General features: G+C 43.4%; 1 protein-coding gene and 1 long non-coding RNA gene across 3 annotated transcripts; both read left to right on the top strand.

Annotated features, from left to right (window-relative positions):
* Positions 1-468: 468 nt before the first annotated feature.
* Positions 469-4274, top strand: LOC115577989 (piggyBac transposable element-derived protein 4-like). 2 transcript variants are annotated; one of them, XM_030410852.1, is made up of 4 exons: positions 469-953; positions 1075-1144; positions 1873-1983; positions 2132-4274. In XM_030410852.1, the coding sequence occupies exons 1-4, from the start codon at positions 785-787 to the stop codon at positions 3930-3932; spliced, it is 2151 nt and encodes a 716-aa protein (XP_030266712.1). In that variant the 5' UTR covers positions 469-784; the 3' UTR covers positions 3933-4274. The 2 variants fall into 2 exon arrangements, with proteins under 2 accessions (XP_030266712.1, XP_030266711.1); XM_030410851.1 differs by having other exon boundaries at positions 1042-1144.
* Positions 4275-5198: 924 nt separating this feature from the next.
* On the top strand, positions 5199-17092 carry LOC115577992 (uncharacterized). Its single transcript, XR_003983329.1, has 3 exons — positions 5199-5217; positions 16694-16721; positions 16859-17092. It is a non-coding gene; the product is annotated as an uncharacterized LOC115577992 (long non-coding RNA).
* Positions 17093-18268: the final 1176 nt, after the last annotated feature.

The following is an 18268-nucleotide window of genomic DNA, read 5'->3' as shown; positions in this document are numbered from 1 at the left end:
ACTGTTGAAAAAGTGCTAATACAGAAATAATGATATAATGTTGAAAGATTAACTCTGAATAAACATTTGTTGAGTCATGATAAAAGCGCTCTCTACATCTCCTGGCGTACTTTAAGAGAACTAGAGCTGGATTCTATTGGCTCTGACGGTTCGAGACAACACCTGCTTGCGCATGCGCGAAGTGGGTCTGTGTCGTCATCGTCAGGCTAAGCAGATTTTGACCTGGACCGGTTTGGACTGTGGTTGAATTTGGACTGCGGTAACAACTACAACTCTAGATTAGATAGTGAGATTTAGTACGTAAAAACATCACTTAAGTACAACATAGTTGAATTAAGTAATTAAAGTCCTGTTATTTCTATTGTTTTAAATAGGGATTATTTAAAAATAAACTTAATTTATATAGCACATGCTAAAATACAATAAAATCGATCGTAACAAATAAATTGCAATCATAGCCTATTAACCCTTTAAGCCCGCTCGGCCCGTGGACGGGCCGAAAAAACCCGACAGTAATTAAGACAGTAAAAAAAAGTAGTAAGACAGGACAACGGTGTTTACTTTCAATTGTTGATCAAATGTTATACTCTAATGTTCACAAAAGAAGGTGGGACGTGCATTTTAGATAAAACGTTAGTATTAAGAGATGATTTTAAACCTTATTGGTGTGAAATCCGCGACATTTAAAAAGTGCGATCCGAGGAAATAAATGCCTTGCATCATCGTAGAACACAATGTGGTGCGACCATGTTTGTAGTCCTTTGAAAGGGGAGGAGCACCTGAAATGAATGAGACCACGCCTTCTATGGACTACATTACCCAGCAGACAGCGAAACCCCGCGTAACGGTGACAGCGAAAATGCCTTGCAGCGCGCCATTACGAACAGTGCACGAAGGGGGGCGCCAGTCCTCTGTCACCAGCGTAACCACCTGTTGTTCTGTAAACTCCGACGGTGAGTGTGTGTGTTTTGCTGTAGCATTTAGTATTTCTTGCCAAAATGGCAAAGAAATATTACAAGGACATGGCTGAAATTTTGGCAGAGATTCACCGAGGGTCGGAAATGGATTTTTCAGACTCATCTGATTCAGAGAGTGGCGGCTCGGAGGAAGAGACAGTTACGCAGGACGTGGATCCCGTACACCAGTAAGTATTGGTATTTCTTTCTAATGGCTAATTTTTGTGCTAAAAGCCCATCCTAAGCACTGCCAGCCAAACGAAACACACCTCAAACCCTAAGCAAGTAACGTTATGTTAGCATGTAACAAATACACGGAAACAGCGCAGCGCGTCTGTTAGCAGGTCATGCTAACAGACGCTAACAGATGCTAACCGAACAAACGACATTGACCGCGTTGTGCTAACAGATGCTAACCAAACAAATGACATGTCATATGAAAGCAGAGGCTCTGCTGACTAAAACGATGTCTCCCCCTTCACTGTATATTTTATTTCCTTATTTTATCATTATAAAAAAATGTTAGTGTGTGAGTGAGTCATTTTTGGACAGGCTGTGCTCTGTAATGTACAGAATACCTGAAGAGGTTATATTTAAACACAGTACAGTATAAGAAAGGGGAATTCAATTCCATACTATTTTTTTTGTGGATGTTTCACTGCATTTGTCTCTTATGGTCTTGGTTTGCACACATTGGATGATGTGTGTCGTCCCAAATACTGTATACAAAAATATATACACATATATATATATATAAAGTACATACAAGTGCAAACACAATATAGTATAGGTCAGGGCTACTCAATTATATTGAATATTTTTACACATTTCCACTACCTTTGTGTCCTTTGGTCAAATGTACATACATCATTACATATTTTGTCCCAAATACTAATTATTATCATCATTTTCATAGCCAACAAGAAGAGGAGAGTGAGGCTTCAGGGCGATCATCTCCGCAGCCCCCCCCTACTCTAGACATTCAGCCACCCGTGTCTCCATCTGAGGCGTCACCTCTCCTATCAAGGTTTGTGTACTGATTATTTGTGTAGGTTTTGTCTCATACTGCTTCAATGATACATTTATATGCTTTTCTGCTGTTAGAAATGTATGTGATTCGTCAGTCCTTTCAATATATTTCTTTCAACATCTATTGCTCTGTTTTCATGCAACAGTGATCATGAAGAAGATGAGGATGTGGATTATGCCCCCCCACCACGCAGTTCCTCCAGGCGCCGATTTGCATCCTCCAGTCCCGGGTCCTCTTCCCCTGAAAAGCCAACTAAGAGAGGTCGTGGCCGTGGCTGTGGTCCTGGCCGTAGAGGGCAAGCCAGCAAGCGGCCAAAACTGGCTGCTCGAGACTTTGAGCCTCAGCAGGGGAGATGGAGGACAAAGGAAGAGCCAGATGTTGAACCCCCAACACCACAGTTCGAGCCAAAACACCAACCTGGCCCCAGGATTGACACCAATGTCAAATGGTCTCCCCTCAGCCTCTTCAAGCTGTTCTTCAGCAGCAGCAGTCTGCACAGCATTATAAATAATACAAATGCTAATGCTGTGCGACGATTGGCACAAGGTTCGAAGTACAAGTGGTTTCCCCTCTCAGTTGACTCATTTTACATCTTTCTTTCCATCATTCTCTTCTTTGGCTTGGTACATGTGCACTCCAGGGCAGACTTCTGGAGGAGGGAGTGGCCGTACCAATTTGTTTTCCCCAAGAGCAGCATGTCCAGGGACCGGTTTGAGGCCATCTTTTGGTCTCTTCATCTGTCTGATGTTACAGAAGATGAAGAGAATGAAAGAAAGAGAGGGACACCTCAGTTCGACAGGCTATTCAAAATTAAGCCACTCTATGGCGAGATTGTGAATGCCTGTAACTCCCTTTTCCAGCCGTACCAGAACATCACAGTCGATGAAAGAATGGTAGCAAGCAAAGCCCGCATTGGATTCAGGCAGTACATGAAAGATAAGCCAACAAAATTCGGCTACAAATTGTTTGTATTGGCAGACTCTAAAACTGGCTACACCTCCAATTTTTTTGTTTATCAGGGTAAAGATAAGAGTAAGGTCAAACTGAGGGGACAGAAGGATGATGGCCTCAGTGTCACATCCGTCATGGACCTGATGAGGTTTGACCTACTTGGAAAAGGATATCATCTTTATGTTGATAACTTTTACAGCAGTCCACTCCTTTTCAATAAACTTTTAAAAAATCACACGGCAGCTTGTGGCACCATTAGGACAAATAGAGAGGGATTTCCAAGGACGACAATCAACGACCTCCCAAAGAAGCCTGAGAGGGGAGACATGAGGTGGATCCGTGAGGGCAACCTCCTGTTTGCACGGTGGATGGACACTAAAGTGGTCAATCTCTGCAGCACCTTTCACAAGGCGTACAGCGGAGCCACTGTACTGAGGAGGGTGAAGAGGCCAGATGGAAACTGGCACAGGGCTCCTGTGGATGTGCCTGATGCTTGCAGGGACTACAACATCAACATGGGTGGGGTTGACCTCTCAGACGCCCTCATTCACTACTACTCGGTGCATGGCAAGACAATGCGGTGGTACAAGACGTTTTTTTATCATTTCATCGACATTGCTGTTGTCAATAGCTACATCCTGCACAAAGCTGTGTCCAGCAGTCACAACCAGGCCCCCATGTCCCACAAGCAATTCAGAGAAGTTCTGATGAGGGAGATGGTTGAGCAGGCTAAAGCTTTGGTTGCTGAAGCCACCCCCCGCCCGAGCCTCACCAACACCTGCATGCCTGTGTTCAGAGGGAGCACTGGCACTCAGGACCGCAGAAAGTGTGTGGTCTGTGCAGCCAAGGAGAAGGTGAAGGCCAAGCAGATGCCAGGCTACAAAATCAGGGACATGAAGACACCCCTGTACTGCTCAAGGTGCAATGTGTCACTTTGCCTTGTTCCTGACAGAAATTGCTTCCTTGAGTACCATAGCATGGGACTTCAAAAATGAGCCTGCGGCTGGCAAGCCATCCCTCCCACTCCCTTATAGCCCATTGTAAATAGTTGCATTTGTTGCACTTTTTTACTCTGTTGCTTGCTGTTTGTTATAATTGCTGTTACAATTGTTATTTTCAAGAGTACATTATTTTTCTCTAATTGTGATTGTTGGTTGTTTTGTTTACTTGCACATCGACGTTCTTGCACATTGACATTCCTGGCCATGTAAACAGTTGCATTTGTTGCACTTTTTTACTCTGCTCTTGTTCTTATTGTTGTTCCAGTTGTTTTATTAGGTTATTACTGCTAATATCTGTTACTGGTTTCATAAAACTACTCCATGTGGACCAAATGATACATTTTGTTGTTGTTTTAATTGATTTTAATTGTACATATATTATGCACAATGGTACAAATTGATGAAGCACAAGGTAAATGTTATATCCAAAAGCTCCAGTAGATGGCATTACACTAGTCTAATGGACATAAGTTGTATTTCCCAGCCAGTTTCCATGGGAAGTGGAAAGTAATCCATTTGGCACAATTTGGCACAAAGTGTGCCAAATTGTGCCAATATGAGTGTCCGCCTGGTTGTATCCTTACTAAAACCTTTGTGGAGGCTTAGCCCTTTGCTCAAATTCTATCAAATTTGATAAATATGTAGTCAAGGATTTGCTGAAGGTAATCAATGGCATCTTTCTGCATAGAATCATTGTTGGCATAGTTTTAGCCTCTGTCAAATAGGGGGGAAAATCAGGCGAGGATAGAAATTTCACATTTTTTCACTGGTTTATTCCAATTTACTCAGGCATAGTGGCAGACACCAAAAAAATTTACACTGGGAATACATTCTCTGAAGTCCCTAGATGTCAAAGGACACCAAGAATATGCATATGAACGTTTTTGTAGTGGAGTAATTCTTCATTTACTTTGGGTATGTCTTTTTCAGTATTTTTTCTGAAAATATGGCCAGGGCTTAAGAGGTTAAAACAGTAACAATTTGATTGGGGAAAATGGTTTTGGTATTTCTATTGGCATCAGTTTCATGTAGCCTATACATTTTCTATTTCTACTAAGTGCTTAGCAGCTGCAGGGATAATTTCTTATTCCGAGTTAATTTCTGAATCACCCTCCGAAGCAGAAGGAGGCGCTAATGCACATACTACACTGATTCCTTACTGCTCTTTGAAAAAAACACAGAAGAAGAAAAGCTGGAACGTTGCAGAGAGAGACGCTTGGCGGCCGGAAGCAACAGGAGTCAGAAAGCTTGACCTACGCTGCAGCAGTCAGGACTTACTGTAAGTTTTAAATGTTAATATTTATTCACTTTTACGCCATGGATTGTAATAAAGTATTTTTACAGCAGAGGCAAAACTCCGCTAGCCACCATGGTGCTAACTAGCGAACCAATTACAATTAAAACTGCAAGCAGTGATGAACGGGCCCTCGCAGTCTGCGCGCGCGTTGGGGCGTGCCGCCGTCCAAACGCGCCACGGCTTAAGCCCCGTTGCTCGATCGTTGTTCACGGAGGCGGCACGCGGGGGGTGAAGATCAGCCTCTTCTCCCAACGTGTGTTTGTAACGCGGTGGGTTGCCCCTGCCAGTATCAAGCGCTTCAAGGTGAAGTCAGAACAACTTCCTGCAATCCACAGAAATCCAAAGGGACTGCAGGTCAATGATTTCTAAAACAGTTAGTAATCAGGTACGTTTTGACAATCGATCCTGCACCGTTACGTTGTGTGAAGTGTTACGGCCTTCTCTTTGCCTTTGTCTGGAATTCAGGCATGGACACCTGTGTTTTTGCAGGGAATAGATTGGAAGTGGGACAGAGAGGGGGGGGGTTGTGGCTTGCAGTAAACTTCCTCCGCCCTAAATCCGAACCTGGGTCCACTGCGTATGTGGCATGCACGCCAACCACTCGACTACCGGCGCAGATAAGACACTGCCTTCTGTTGTCACCGTGAAGGCAGGAAGGCAGCGCATCATAGGGGAGGATGGAAGTGGAATGCCACAGATTAAGATAGGTAGTGGAGTGCAGCCAGAGGTGATTCTTCCTTTTCAAAAGGGACAGCGGTCAAGTGACCAGGTTTGACGAGCGTCCTGCAGTAGCGGTGTTTGACCAAAGAACCCACTCAGTTGTTTCATATTGCAGTGGAATCCACTTCGTTCATCGCGGAAGAATTGGGCAGAATCACAACTACACACATCTTGTTGTGTGCCACCTTGACAGGGCAGACACAACACGCAAATGGCATTCTTAGCAAATTGGCTTATTTGAAAATTGTGTGCTGTGGCTTACTACCACTGACTTATCCATTATGTGGCTCAACCCATTACCCTTCAACTATGCCCTGTTGTAACGTGCAATTCAGACAAAACTACCTGCAAATGCCATGTACATCTGACTATGTCTGTCATCACTGCACATAAATATGTGTAGAATAATGCTTCATTTGCCTTCTTTCAAAAAATGTATTTATGGCTGTCTATCAGTGTCAAGCTTTTGATCTAAGTTCTGCTTTGTTTACTAGTTTTTATCCCAAGAAGTGCATGCTGCCACCTTTTGAAGTTTCAATAAAATCTGATGAATATGATAGATGTGCCTTGAAAGACAACAGTGCCATCTAGTGGCGACTTGCATCACCTACACCATCAATTCATGTGCTTCTAAGCAAAATTGACCACTTCCTGTTTGACTGAGAGTGTGGGTGTAAATGAGTCATTTGTGTGTCTTGTCATGACACACATGCCTGCCACATTTCATTCATGTACATGCATGTAGGACGCCCAAATTGCCTGAAATAAAACTTGCTTCATGTTTCCAGTGGGTGGCGCTATGGATATGACACAGTATTGATGCACAGATCTATTCAGGGCCACTCCCTCTAGATTCCCTCTAGATTTGGCCGAGCTAGGAAATACTATGAAGGAGATATCAGCACTTGATGCTTCATGACGAAGGATTGTTATGGCAGGCTCCACAACTGCCAGCAGGTATGACTTAGGATAAAGATTTTAATAACTTTTCATCTTCAAGGTCAGAGGATGCTACTGAGTGACTTTGAAGTCTGTGGTGTTACATCTGTAGGAGGAGATAATTTATGTACGAAGATTGGCATAATTCAACATGGCGGCCAAAAGCAAAATGGCAGACTAATTATTGACGCTGAGATTTGTTTTGGGAGACAGCCTCTACAGTTACGAGCAGTTTGGTGTGGATAGGACATTGTATGTTGAAGTTATAAAGTCTCGATGCTTGACGGCGTGAGGACAAAATGGTTTCCAACGCACCGCCAACTTAACCAAGGCGCAGCTGAATGATTTTAATAACTTTTGTTCTTCGAGGCATGAAGAAAATGACTGAGTTAATTTAAAGACTGTGGTGTTTAAGCTCTAGGACAAGATAATTTTCAAAGTAGGCATGATTTGGACAAAAATGCCGCCACACATCTAAATGACTGCCTTCCTGTTGGACTGACACTAGGAGTCCAAATGGGTTTTTTGTGCGTCCGGTCATGAGGAACATGCGTACCATTTTTTCGTCCTTCTATGTTACATGTAGGAGGCGGGGCATCACAATAGGGGGCGCTACAGAGCCCACGCGTCACGGCCACGCCCCATGACTACACAGATCTCATCAGGGCGACTCCCTCTGCATTCCTGAGAGATTTGGCCGAGATAAGACATTGTATGAAGAAGTTATGAGGACACGATGCTTTACGGCGAAGGATTTGAATTGACCGCTCCACTGTGGCCAGCAGGTATGACGTAGGATAAAGATTTCCATAACTTTTCATCTTCAACGTCAGAGGATGCTACTGAGTGACTTTGAAGTCGGTGGCGTTACATCTGTAGGAGGAGATAATTTAAGTACGAAGATTGGCAATATTTCAACATGGCAGCCAAAAGCAAAATGGCAGACTAAGTATTGATGCTGAGATGTGTTCGGGGAGACAGCCTCTACACTTATGAGAAGTTTGGTGTGGATAGGAAATTGTATGTTGAAGTTATAAAGCCTCGATGCTTGACCGCGAGGGGAAAAAATGGTTTCCATCGCCCCGCCCACTAAAGTATGTCACAGCTGAAAGATTTTAATAACTTTTGTTCTCCAAGGCATGAAGAAAATTACTGAGTTAATTTGAAGAATGTGGCGTTTAAGCTCTAGGACAAGATAATTTTCAAAGTAGGCATGAATTGGACAAAAATGCCGCCACACATCTAAATAACTGACTTCCTGTTGGACTGACACTAGGGGTCCAAATAGGTTTTTTGTGCGTCTGGTCCTGAGGAATCTGCGTACCACATTTCGTTCTTCTAGGCACTTGCAGGACGAAGGGATAAACATTAGGGGGCGCTACAGAGCCCGCAGGTCACGACCTCGCCCAACGGCATTAAATTATCAAATTTTTCACTAGATGTGACGTATATTCCAAATTTGGTGAGTTTTTGGGTATGTCCAGGCTTCCAAAATTGCCGTTAAAGTGGTACAGGAAAAATAATAACGAAGAATAATTCTTCCAATTACAATAGGGACCTCACAGGTCGATGACCTGCTCGGGCCCTAAAAACATTTCAATTACAATAGGGTCCTTGCAGGTTCCCTGCTCGGGCCCTAATAATAATAATAAAAATCATTTCAAAAACAATAGGGTCCTTGCAGGTTCCCTGCTCGGGCCCTAATGAATGTAATGGTTAGCTGCCAAAACTAGCGAACTAATGTTGCCTCCCAAACTGGATAGCCAGGGAGGCTGCAAGTGCTTGATCTTGCCTGTGGTAAGAATAAAGGAGATACACGTTGCGCTGGTGTTAACTTCACGGCAGCAGGATTTATTCTTCCTCTTTACATGTGTTTCAGCACTTCAGGTATCAACATTTCAACAGGATTATTAAGGCTAATGGCCTGAGCTTCAATCCCACTTATTATTTCAGATGGCCATTTCAACGCATGGAGTTATAAAACAACACTTTGCTCACATGTTCACCTTCTTTGCAAAAATACAACTCAATTATGCCGTTTGGACACCTTAAACCAACCCACTTCAAAACAATAATGAGACATCCTCATGTTCATGAAAAATAATAAATGAATTTGTTTTTACCATGTCTTTTTAACCAACACAGTTTCTCCAGTATTATGAAATTACCTTTTTTACTCTATAAGCTATATAATGTACTTTTTGACCATGTTCTCCTGAACCAATCATGAATCAAACATTATCCTGAATCAACAGTACACCATCTTCAGAAACATATTTTCTAACAACGTGGTAATTCAACAATTATATTCTTAATGCATTAACTGGATCAATGGCGCTGCACTTTGACTTCACAATAACATTTCCTGGTTTTGGCAATAACACACAAATATATCCATTTGGCTACAGATAAAAACCAGAAAACCACACATTGCATGAGAACAGGTTCATAAATAAAGTGCAGAGTACATTTAGTGCATTCACAGGTATTTTCCTGTTGTTCTGAGCAAGCTTCACACACTACGATGTAGGTCCGCTTAGCATTAGCCAGTTAGCATACCAGCCATCCCTCAATTCACATCAAACTCTCTCTTTAACTTGTTACTTTGGCTCGTATGTACACAACTAATCCTCAAGTCACACGTTCAACTCTTAACACATAGCATGTACACCTGATTAAATGCATATTTACTGACCTGTGGTAAGAATAAAGGAGGTACACGTTGCGCTGGTGTTAACTTCACGGCAGCAGGATTTATTCTTCCTCTTTACATGTAAATCCAATCCCACCACAAGCGCGATGCGCCACCTAGCGGCCTGGACGTGCCATAGCAGTGTAGTAGTGTGAGTGCAAGTGAATGATGAAACTAATAAAAATGAATGAAAAATTATAGTAGGGGTGTCTGTTTTTCTCTTATCTGTTTCTAACCCTCTACACTCTCCCCCACTTGAAAGAATGTCTCCTGACATTTGTTATCTTCCTGTGTCGGTGTCTAGTGTGCAAGAGTACAGAAATTGTAGTCATATTGGTGTGGCTGGGTGGGATAGTGGAAAGGGGCAAAACTTGGAGTCCCTGCCAGGAGTTGGTTGGATAAGAGTGCGTTCACATCTGCACTCCAAGACCGATATGATGGATGACCCAGAGTGTCATATGTGAACCGAGTGTCATATGTGAACCGTTCCCTTTTCGCTGTGATCTTCTCCGTTCTTCTCTCGCTCCTCCTACATCACCCATCCCCTCCACTGGATCAGGCCCTTCTATGACCAAATCTGGCTTCTGTGCCTCCTGCCTATCCTGAGCTCTCTCGGGTTCCTGTCTGACAGGAGGGCAGAATTTGCTGGCTGTTGCACGAAGCTTAGACTGCCTTTGTGGGTCCTGCTGTGACACTACAGATCTTTGCTGCTGGGGTCTTACAAGTCTATAGCACGAGATTCTGCTTCGGAGATCATCATGGTAAGTATACTCCTCTTCCTCATCAGAACTTTCTGTCACCAGGCTGTCACTGTTTTTTTTAGGTTGTGCTTGTCTTTTTTGTCTCTTCTTTTCTACCACAGGTAGTTCTTCTTCAAGAGGTAGGTCATTTACTGGCAACAGAAGGTTTCTATGAAGTATACGCAGGGACTTGCTACCTCTCTCAGGCTGTACTTTATAGACTGATCCATCTCCCACTCTTTCCACCACGCGATGTTCTACTTTCTTCCAGTAGGAACGCAGCTTCCCTGGACCCCCTCTCTCTGAGAGATTTTTCACTAGTACCCTGTCACCTGGCTGAAGAGTAACGCCTCTCACTCCCCTATCGTACTGTTTCTCGCCTTTAGCTGAGGACATATGACTGTTATCAGCAGCAATTTGATAATCTGCTCGCATCTGATCTGCCCACTGCTGTGCAAAGGTTTGATGGTTGCCTGTGTCAGTCTCTGTCCTGGAACCAAAGAGCAAGTCAATCGGTAACCGTGGAGCCCTGCCATACAAGAGGAAGAACGGAGAGTAACCTGTCTCCTCATGCCTCGTGCAGTTGTAGGCGTGCACGATGTGAGGCAGATGCTCTTTCCACTCACTTTTCTGCTCCTCTTGTAGGGTGCGCAGCATTTGAAGAAGTGTGCGGTTTAGTCGTTCGACTGGGTTGCACTGTGGGTGATAAGGCGTGGTCCGAGAATGAGCAATTCCAGACAGTTGTGAAACAAGCTATTCTCTAACTCACGTCCTTGATCATGATGAAGTTTCTCAGGGTACCCGAAACGAGGGATAAAGTCCTGAAATATCTTTTCAGCTGCTGTCTTTCCAGATTTGTTGCTCGTTGGGTACGCCTGCGCAAAGTGCGTGAAATGGTCTACGAGGACCAGGATATACTCATATCCTTCCTTACTTGGCTCCAGATGTAAGTAGTCAATCGAGACCAACTCAAAGGGTGTACTGGTGGTGATGGATCCCATTGGGGCTTTCTGTGGGACATTGGGCCTCTTTTGTTTGATACAGACACATCTCTTTGTCACGATGTATCACCTTATCAGCACCTACATGTCCCATCTCGTTATGCAAGCTCCTCAACACCACAGATCTGAGCTTATCTGGGAGGACCAGTTGTCTGTGTTGCTCAGTTTTCCTGTAGAGTATTCCATTGTCCACTTCTAGCTTGTTCCACTCAAAAAGTAGTCTTCTTGTCTGTCTTCCCATGACTCTTTTCTCTTTTTCATTAGGAGTCCAGGAGTTGAGTTTCAAGGAGACAACTTCTTTGATCGCTGGATCTTCTTGCTGCGCAGCTCTGATGTTTTCAGATGTGACACTTGAAATGCTATCTGTCACCCCAGCACTTTCATCCTTGCGGTTAAGTTGTAGCACAGCCATCCAGGGCACATCATTGTCATGGACTGCTTTAGTTCCTCGCCACACTGCTGACACTACCTCCGGTGAAACTGACTCTGTATGCTCACATATTTGATGCTGAAGGCCCACCGGGTATCTGGGCAACATATCGGCATCTGCATTCATTTTTCCCGGCCTATACTTTATATCAAAGTGAAAATCTGCCAACTCCCCGACCCACCTATGTCCCACAGCGTTTAACCTTGCGGTGCTGAGAATATAGGTTAATGGGTTATTATCTGTATAGACCGTAAAGGTTGGAGCGTAATACAGATAGTCACGGAATTTGTCGCAGATAGCCCATTTGAGTGCCAGGAACTCAAGTTTGCCGGAGTGTAGGTGATAGTTCCTCTCAGCAGGTGTCAATGTTCTGGACCCATACCCGATGACAAGCAGTTTGTTGTCCTGTGTTTGGTATAATACCGCTCCCAATCCGTCATTTGACACATCTGTGTGCAGTATAAACGGTAGATCGAAATTTGGGTAGGCTAGTATGGGAGGGTTAGTTAGCATCTCTACAAACTTTGATACAACATTCTGGTGTTCAGTTCTCCAAATAATGGGTGTGCGGGAGGAGAGCTCTCCCTTATCTCCCTTCTTCACTTGGACTTTACCCCTGCTGGTTGGGGGTTTTGTGACATCACTCCTTTCAGCTGGGTTCTGAAGGAGTTCGAACAGGGGCCTTGCCAGTCGGGAGAAATCTTGGATAAAGGACCGATAATAACTCAGGAATCCAAGCAGTGTCCGGGGCTCTCCGACTGTGTGAGGTTTCCTCTTCTTCAGAGCAATCACCGCTTCTAGATCTTTTGGCTCGATCTGGATCCCTTCCCCCGACACCATTCGGCCGATGTAACAGATTTTCCTCTTAAAGAGTTTGCATTTTGTTGGACGGAACTTAATGCAATGTTGTCTCATCCGGCAGAGCACTTGTTTGAGATGGTTCACGTGTTCATCAAAGGTTTTAGAGTAGCAGAGGACATCATCTAAATACGGTACACAGCACTCGTCTCTAATGCCCTCTAACACTCCCTCCATGCACCGTTGAAATGCAGCGGGTGCATTTGTCAGCCCAAATGGGATACAAACCCATTCATACAGCCCCCAGGGGGTGCTAAACGCTGTCAGATGCCTTGATTCTTCACACACAAAACCCTGATGGTACGCGCTGCCTTGATCTAATATAGAAAACCATGAATTCCCTCCCAAGCTGTCCAACAGATCCTGTATCCGTGGCAAAGGATGACGGTCAGGTCTAGTCTTACGGTTCAGTTCACGAAAGTCGAAACATAGGCGGAGGCTGTGATCTTTCTTGCGCACGCACACAACGGGAGAGGAGTTAGCTGACACAGATTTCCTAACCCAGCCTTGGTCCAGAAGATTTTGGACGTACTCTTTTACCTCTGCATATAGGGGTTTTGGAATAGAGTTGTAGCATTTCTGGACAGGATTGTCGTCTACTGTGTTGATTTTTAACTGTAAGTCAGGAATACAGCCGATGTCCCCCTCTTTTATGAATACATCAGACTCTTCAAAGAGCATTTGGCGAACCACCTCTTGCTCACTCTCAGTCAGATGATTTAAATCTACTGGGGGGTGCCATTTGTTTTGGGGACAAGACGCTCCGTGGACTGTTTTGATTCCACCTTGATGGTCAACATTAGCACAAACTTGAGTTGAGCACAGGAGAGTGTCTTTAGTCTGATTGGTTGATGTCTGGGGAGTTGGGGGGATACTCACTGACTGGAGGCCCATGATTTCTTCAGTGAAGCCCAGAACTGTTTTTGGTGGTAGGAATATGTCATGCTGTGTAGGATTGTGGATGGGGATTCTTACAATCTTTGAGGCACCAGCAGGTACGTCAACCAGAGCGGGAAAGAGCTCTAGCCCATCAGGTAAACTGTTCTCTAAGGCCGGCTCAAACACTGCAGCTCCCCCATCTGGCAACGTTCTCAGACGACATTTCACCTCACAGATCTGGCCCTTTTGAACAGTGAGTCCTCTTTTCCCAACTTTCACCAAAAGGCTTACTGGTTCTTCCTGCAATGACATTTCATTTATGGCAGAGACAAGAGTTTCAACAGTGTGCCTCTGGACACTCATTGCCTCCGACAGTAAGTCCAGTAACCCAAGACAATTTGGCTGGTGCTCATTTTCCATGATTATCTCCTCGATCACATTAAAACCCAGCAGTGGGCTAGTCACACAGCTTCTGCTCACTAGTATTGGTACCAGTATTGCTACTCTCCCATGTTTTTGATTTTTCACTTCAAAAAGGACTTCAATCCACCCATCAAACGGTACAGCTGTCCCGTTTGCGGCTGTGATGTCAAGCGTGGAGTCTGAAAGTAGGCTGTTGAGGGGTTGGACTTTGACATTTGGTAAGTGTTGTTCTACCCAGGACTTCCCCACCATACTAACTTGGGCTCCACTATCTAGTAACATCTGGACTCTAACCCCATTTAAGTGACAGGTGAGCATGCATCTTCCACCGATCAATTTAGCTACACGCTTCCGCCTTGCTGTATTGGGTGGTTTGTGTGACTGAGAAGTTGGAGATCTTTCATCTTTAGAATGTGGATTTACAGTGACAGGGGACCCTTCACTTGCTACAGTCACCGGTGGTCCCTCCCCAGTGACTTCACTCGGTTTCCTGACGCGTTGTTTTTCAGAAGGCAACCAATAGCTCTATGTCCCTCTTGTCCACATCGAAAACAATGGGTGCAGCAGTCTTTTCCTTGGGCCACACACTGCTGGCATTTACCTTTTGATTGCGGGTATTTTCTGGTGCCACATTCACTACAGGTGTGAGAACTTTCTCTAGATTCTTGGTTAAGGATGAGACCTGTACTGTCAGCTCCTGTATGGCAGTGCGATTAGCTTGGACCTCTGCCTGCATCTGAACAGTATCCTGTCTGTCCTGCTGTGCTGCATTTACACTGATTGCTTTTTGTTTGTGGGTCTGACCTAAACGGTTCTGTCTCTCTGTGTCCTCGCTAACTGACCGCGTTATCAGCTCTAAATAGAAGTCATCAGTATACTCATGTTTGAGATGTGTGGTTTGATATCTCGCCTGATGTATGAGTATTTCTCGTGCATTCCCTGGTAAAGTGAGTGTAAGAATACACCCTGTACCAGTTTGCTGTCATACTGAAACACCCTGTACATTGTTTGGTAGCGAAAAATACACGTTGTTTCAACCCCATTAATCGGTACATGAACTGTTGTGGGCTTTCTCTGTCATTTTGTTTTGCGTTACTCAGTTCCTGGAATAACTCAGTACTGCTTTTATCCTTAAGGTGTGCCCTGAGAAAACGCTTCAACTCATTTACAGTCAGACTATCTTTGGTAATGAGCATGTCTTTGAATGTGCCAGGTTTAATTATCTTGAGCACTGTTCTGATTACCTCCGCCTCTGTATAACCTTCAGCTAACCCTTCATCGATTTGTTTACACAGGTTGTTGAAACTCAAATCGGAGTCAGAATCAGAGATTTGACCCCCATGAATTTTGTATTGTCTACGAGGCAGAAATTTTGCGACATCTGTTAGTTTTACCAACCCAGTTACCTGGTCAGCAACCACTGTCGTGGGTGCTTTCTTACTCACTGTCGCTACTACTACTGGTTCAGTCTCTTCCAGCGGATCAGTGTACTCTTCATCTGATGCTTGACCCTCTCCTACAGCTGTCTGTGGCGATTGCAGTTCATCAATGAGGTCACGAAGAATGAGCAGGCGAGCCATCCCTTGGTCCTCGAGGCCCCTCAGTTGTTTACTTCTGATAAAGTCAACAATGAAGTCAAAGAGTTCCACGTTAGTTGCATCCTCGCCCGGCCAATCTCCTTCCATCTCGTCTTTGCATGAGACTGCCAGATTGCAGAGCAGGTCTGTATCGGCAGCACTGGTTAGCTGATGAAGCTGTTGCTGGATCTCCCACCGCAGATCTCGTAGAGCAGCCATCTCTGGATACCTGAAGTCAGGAAATCCGGAACAGGAAATCCGGATCCCGAAGTTCTTGGTTGATCAGCACCTGTCCACCAAGGGCACTGATCCTGGACAAGCCCCCAAAATTGTCGCCTCCCAAACTGGATAGCCAGGGAGGCTGCAAGTCCTCGGTCTTGCCTGTGGTAAGAATAAAGGAGATACACGTTGCGCTGGTGTTAACTTCACGGCAGCAGGATTTATTCTTCCTCTTTACATGTGTTTCAGCACTTCAGGTATCAACATTTCAACAGAATTATTAAAACTAATAGCCTGAGCTTCAATCCCACTTATTATTTCAGATGGCCATTTCAACGCATGGAGTTATAGAACAACACTTTGCTCACATGTTCACCTTCTTTGCAAAAATACAACTCAATTATGCCGTTTGGACACCTTAAACCAACCCACTTCACTCCGCCTCTGTAAATACCAAAAAAAAAAATGTTCTCAAGACAATGTTTTAGTTTAGTAAGTTAACCCTAAATCATATATCCCACATACATATAACATTGTTTATTCTACTTGCCAGTTTGATCAAGGGAAAACTGTTTGCCGTATTCAATTCAACAAGCCATGAATGTGTTCTGTTCATAAATACCATCTTCCTAATTGATATTTAACCTTTTGCACTGCACAGATAATATTTTACTTAACTTCGTATTTGCTTGTAAAAAGAAAGATGATTGGTCTAAAGAGTCCAAAATGTAATTCAAGATTTGTCTTAAAAACGTGTTAAAAACTAATAAGTTTACTTGAGCTATTTTCTATCTATAGACGTTATAAATTGTTTTGAGGAAAACACGTTATCATTTTAAAGCAGTGTTAGCTGTAGTCTGTGATATTTGGGTGAGCTAATAGTAATTAACTTGTTATATTAAGTAGTAAGTATAAGCAATTCTGTTTTAAAAGTTTTAGATGGTGGTCTTAATTTTGTCATTTTTTTCTTTGCCTTTTAGGTTGCTGGTTCCAAAATGATCTGGACGTGTAAGTTGTGTGCAGCTTCTTTCACCTCCAGAATACAGTTATTTAGACTCCACAGGCTGCAGCACAGCCACTATTCCATAATCAGCCCTCATATATGTCTCTATACTGATTGCATTTGTACATTTCCCCTTCATTAGAAAGATGATGGAGACCACATTTTCCCACGCCGACAGACCATAGTGATGTCCTGCCCAGCAGTGAATGAGCTCATGGACCTCTGGCCTGCTCTCAAAATAGAATCTTAGGTAATATGGATCAGCTCTCTCTTTTAAAGTGAAAATTGTGATTCTTACTCATCTGGCCGCTTCATGAATGTGTGCTAGATTCTTCAAATTGAACTGTTTTTTTTAAGTGTTGTTGCTGTATTCTCCTGCTGTTATTTCAATGTAGTTGTATGCAGTGTTCCAGCGGATTACGAATCAGAACCTGCCCAACACATTCTATGCTGAGCATGACCACCATCTTCCTCGACTGATGACCTTATTCAGACAGCAGATTCTCTGGCTGAAATTTTAAAAATCCACAATGAACAGGTAAATAGATTATTACACATTTCATAGGTTGAACCATTACAACATTGAACAGGTTCAATGATTCAAATGAGCTTTGTTAATTTTGCAATTAGTCCACTTTGTGTTTGCCATTTGTCTGATTGCATTAAAGATGTGAACAGGGTATTTGTTGACATATGTTCTGATTGGACTGTTTTAAATCAGCTTTGTTCAGTAAATTCTTCAGTGTATACATTTCTGTTTTTATCTGAATAGGAAATCCATGACATCCACACCAAGCGCTCTACTGTCCTCCACGCCCTTCCTGTGTATCTGTTCGAGAATGTTTCTGGATTTTTCAGAGCCTGCACAGTGAGTCTCCTTAAGTTACTGTCTATTATGTAAACAGTTCATCAAAATAACATGTTTTAGGACTTACCTTTGTTTAGTCTACCCATACAGTTTTCGTATATGGTCTGTTTTCTTTCTCTTCCCTACAAAGGAGCTGTGTTGGCGTTATGTTCAGAGTGATAAGATGTTCAGTAGAACATTTTCCTGTAAATGTCTTTTAGTTTGGTTTCAGTCACTCACACCACTTAGATTCTCTGGTAATTTGTGAGGATTTGAATCATGGATCTTATGTTTTCCACCTCTTACAATGAGACCCATGTCTCCCTTGTAAAAGAGGTATTGGATTTCAATGGGACTTGGTTAAAGAAAGATAAATGAAATGTCATCTGTTCTGTTGCATGTGTTAGTTTGTGATTAGTATCTCTTTTTCATTCATTCAGGACGAGTCTGATGAGCCAGAGCTTGATGATGTTGCAGTGGGCCTCCTTACTGTCATCAGTGACCATGACACAATCCAGTTCACTACCACCCTGTGAGTCGTCATTGAAAGGAATTAGCCTGGAAGCCAAAGGCACTTTTATAGCTGATAACAAAAGCTAATTTCATTAGTGTATTATTTATTATTGTTTTTGATTACTGATTATTTTACTGACTATCAGATTAGTTGTTTGGTCAATATCAGAAATGTGTGAAAAATATCCATTT

This window comes from Sparus aurata, unplaced genomic scaffold (genome assembly GCF_900880675.1).
Source record: "Sparus aurata unplaced genomic scaffold, fSpaAur1.1, whole genome shotgun sequence".
Taxonomy (NCBI): domain Eukaryota; kingdom Metazoa; phylum Chordata; class Actinopteri; order Spariformes; family Sparidae; genus Sparus; species Sparus aurata.
This window is presented reverse-complemented; position numbering and strand designations above follow the sequence as displayed.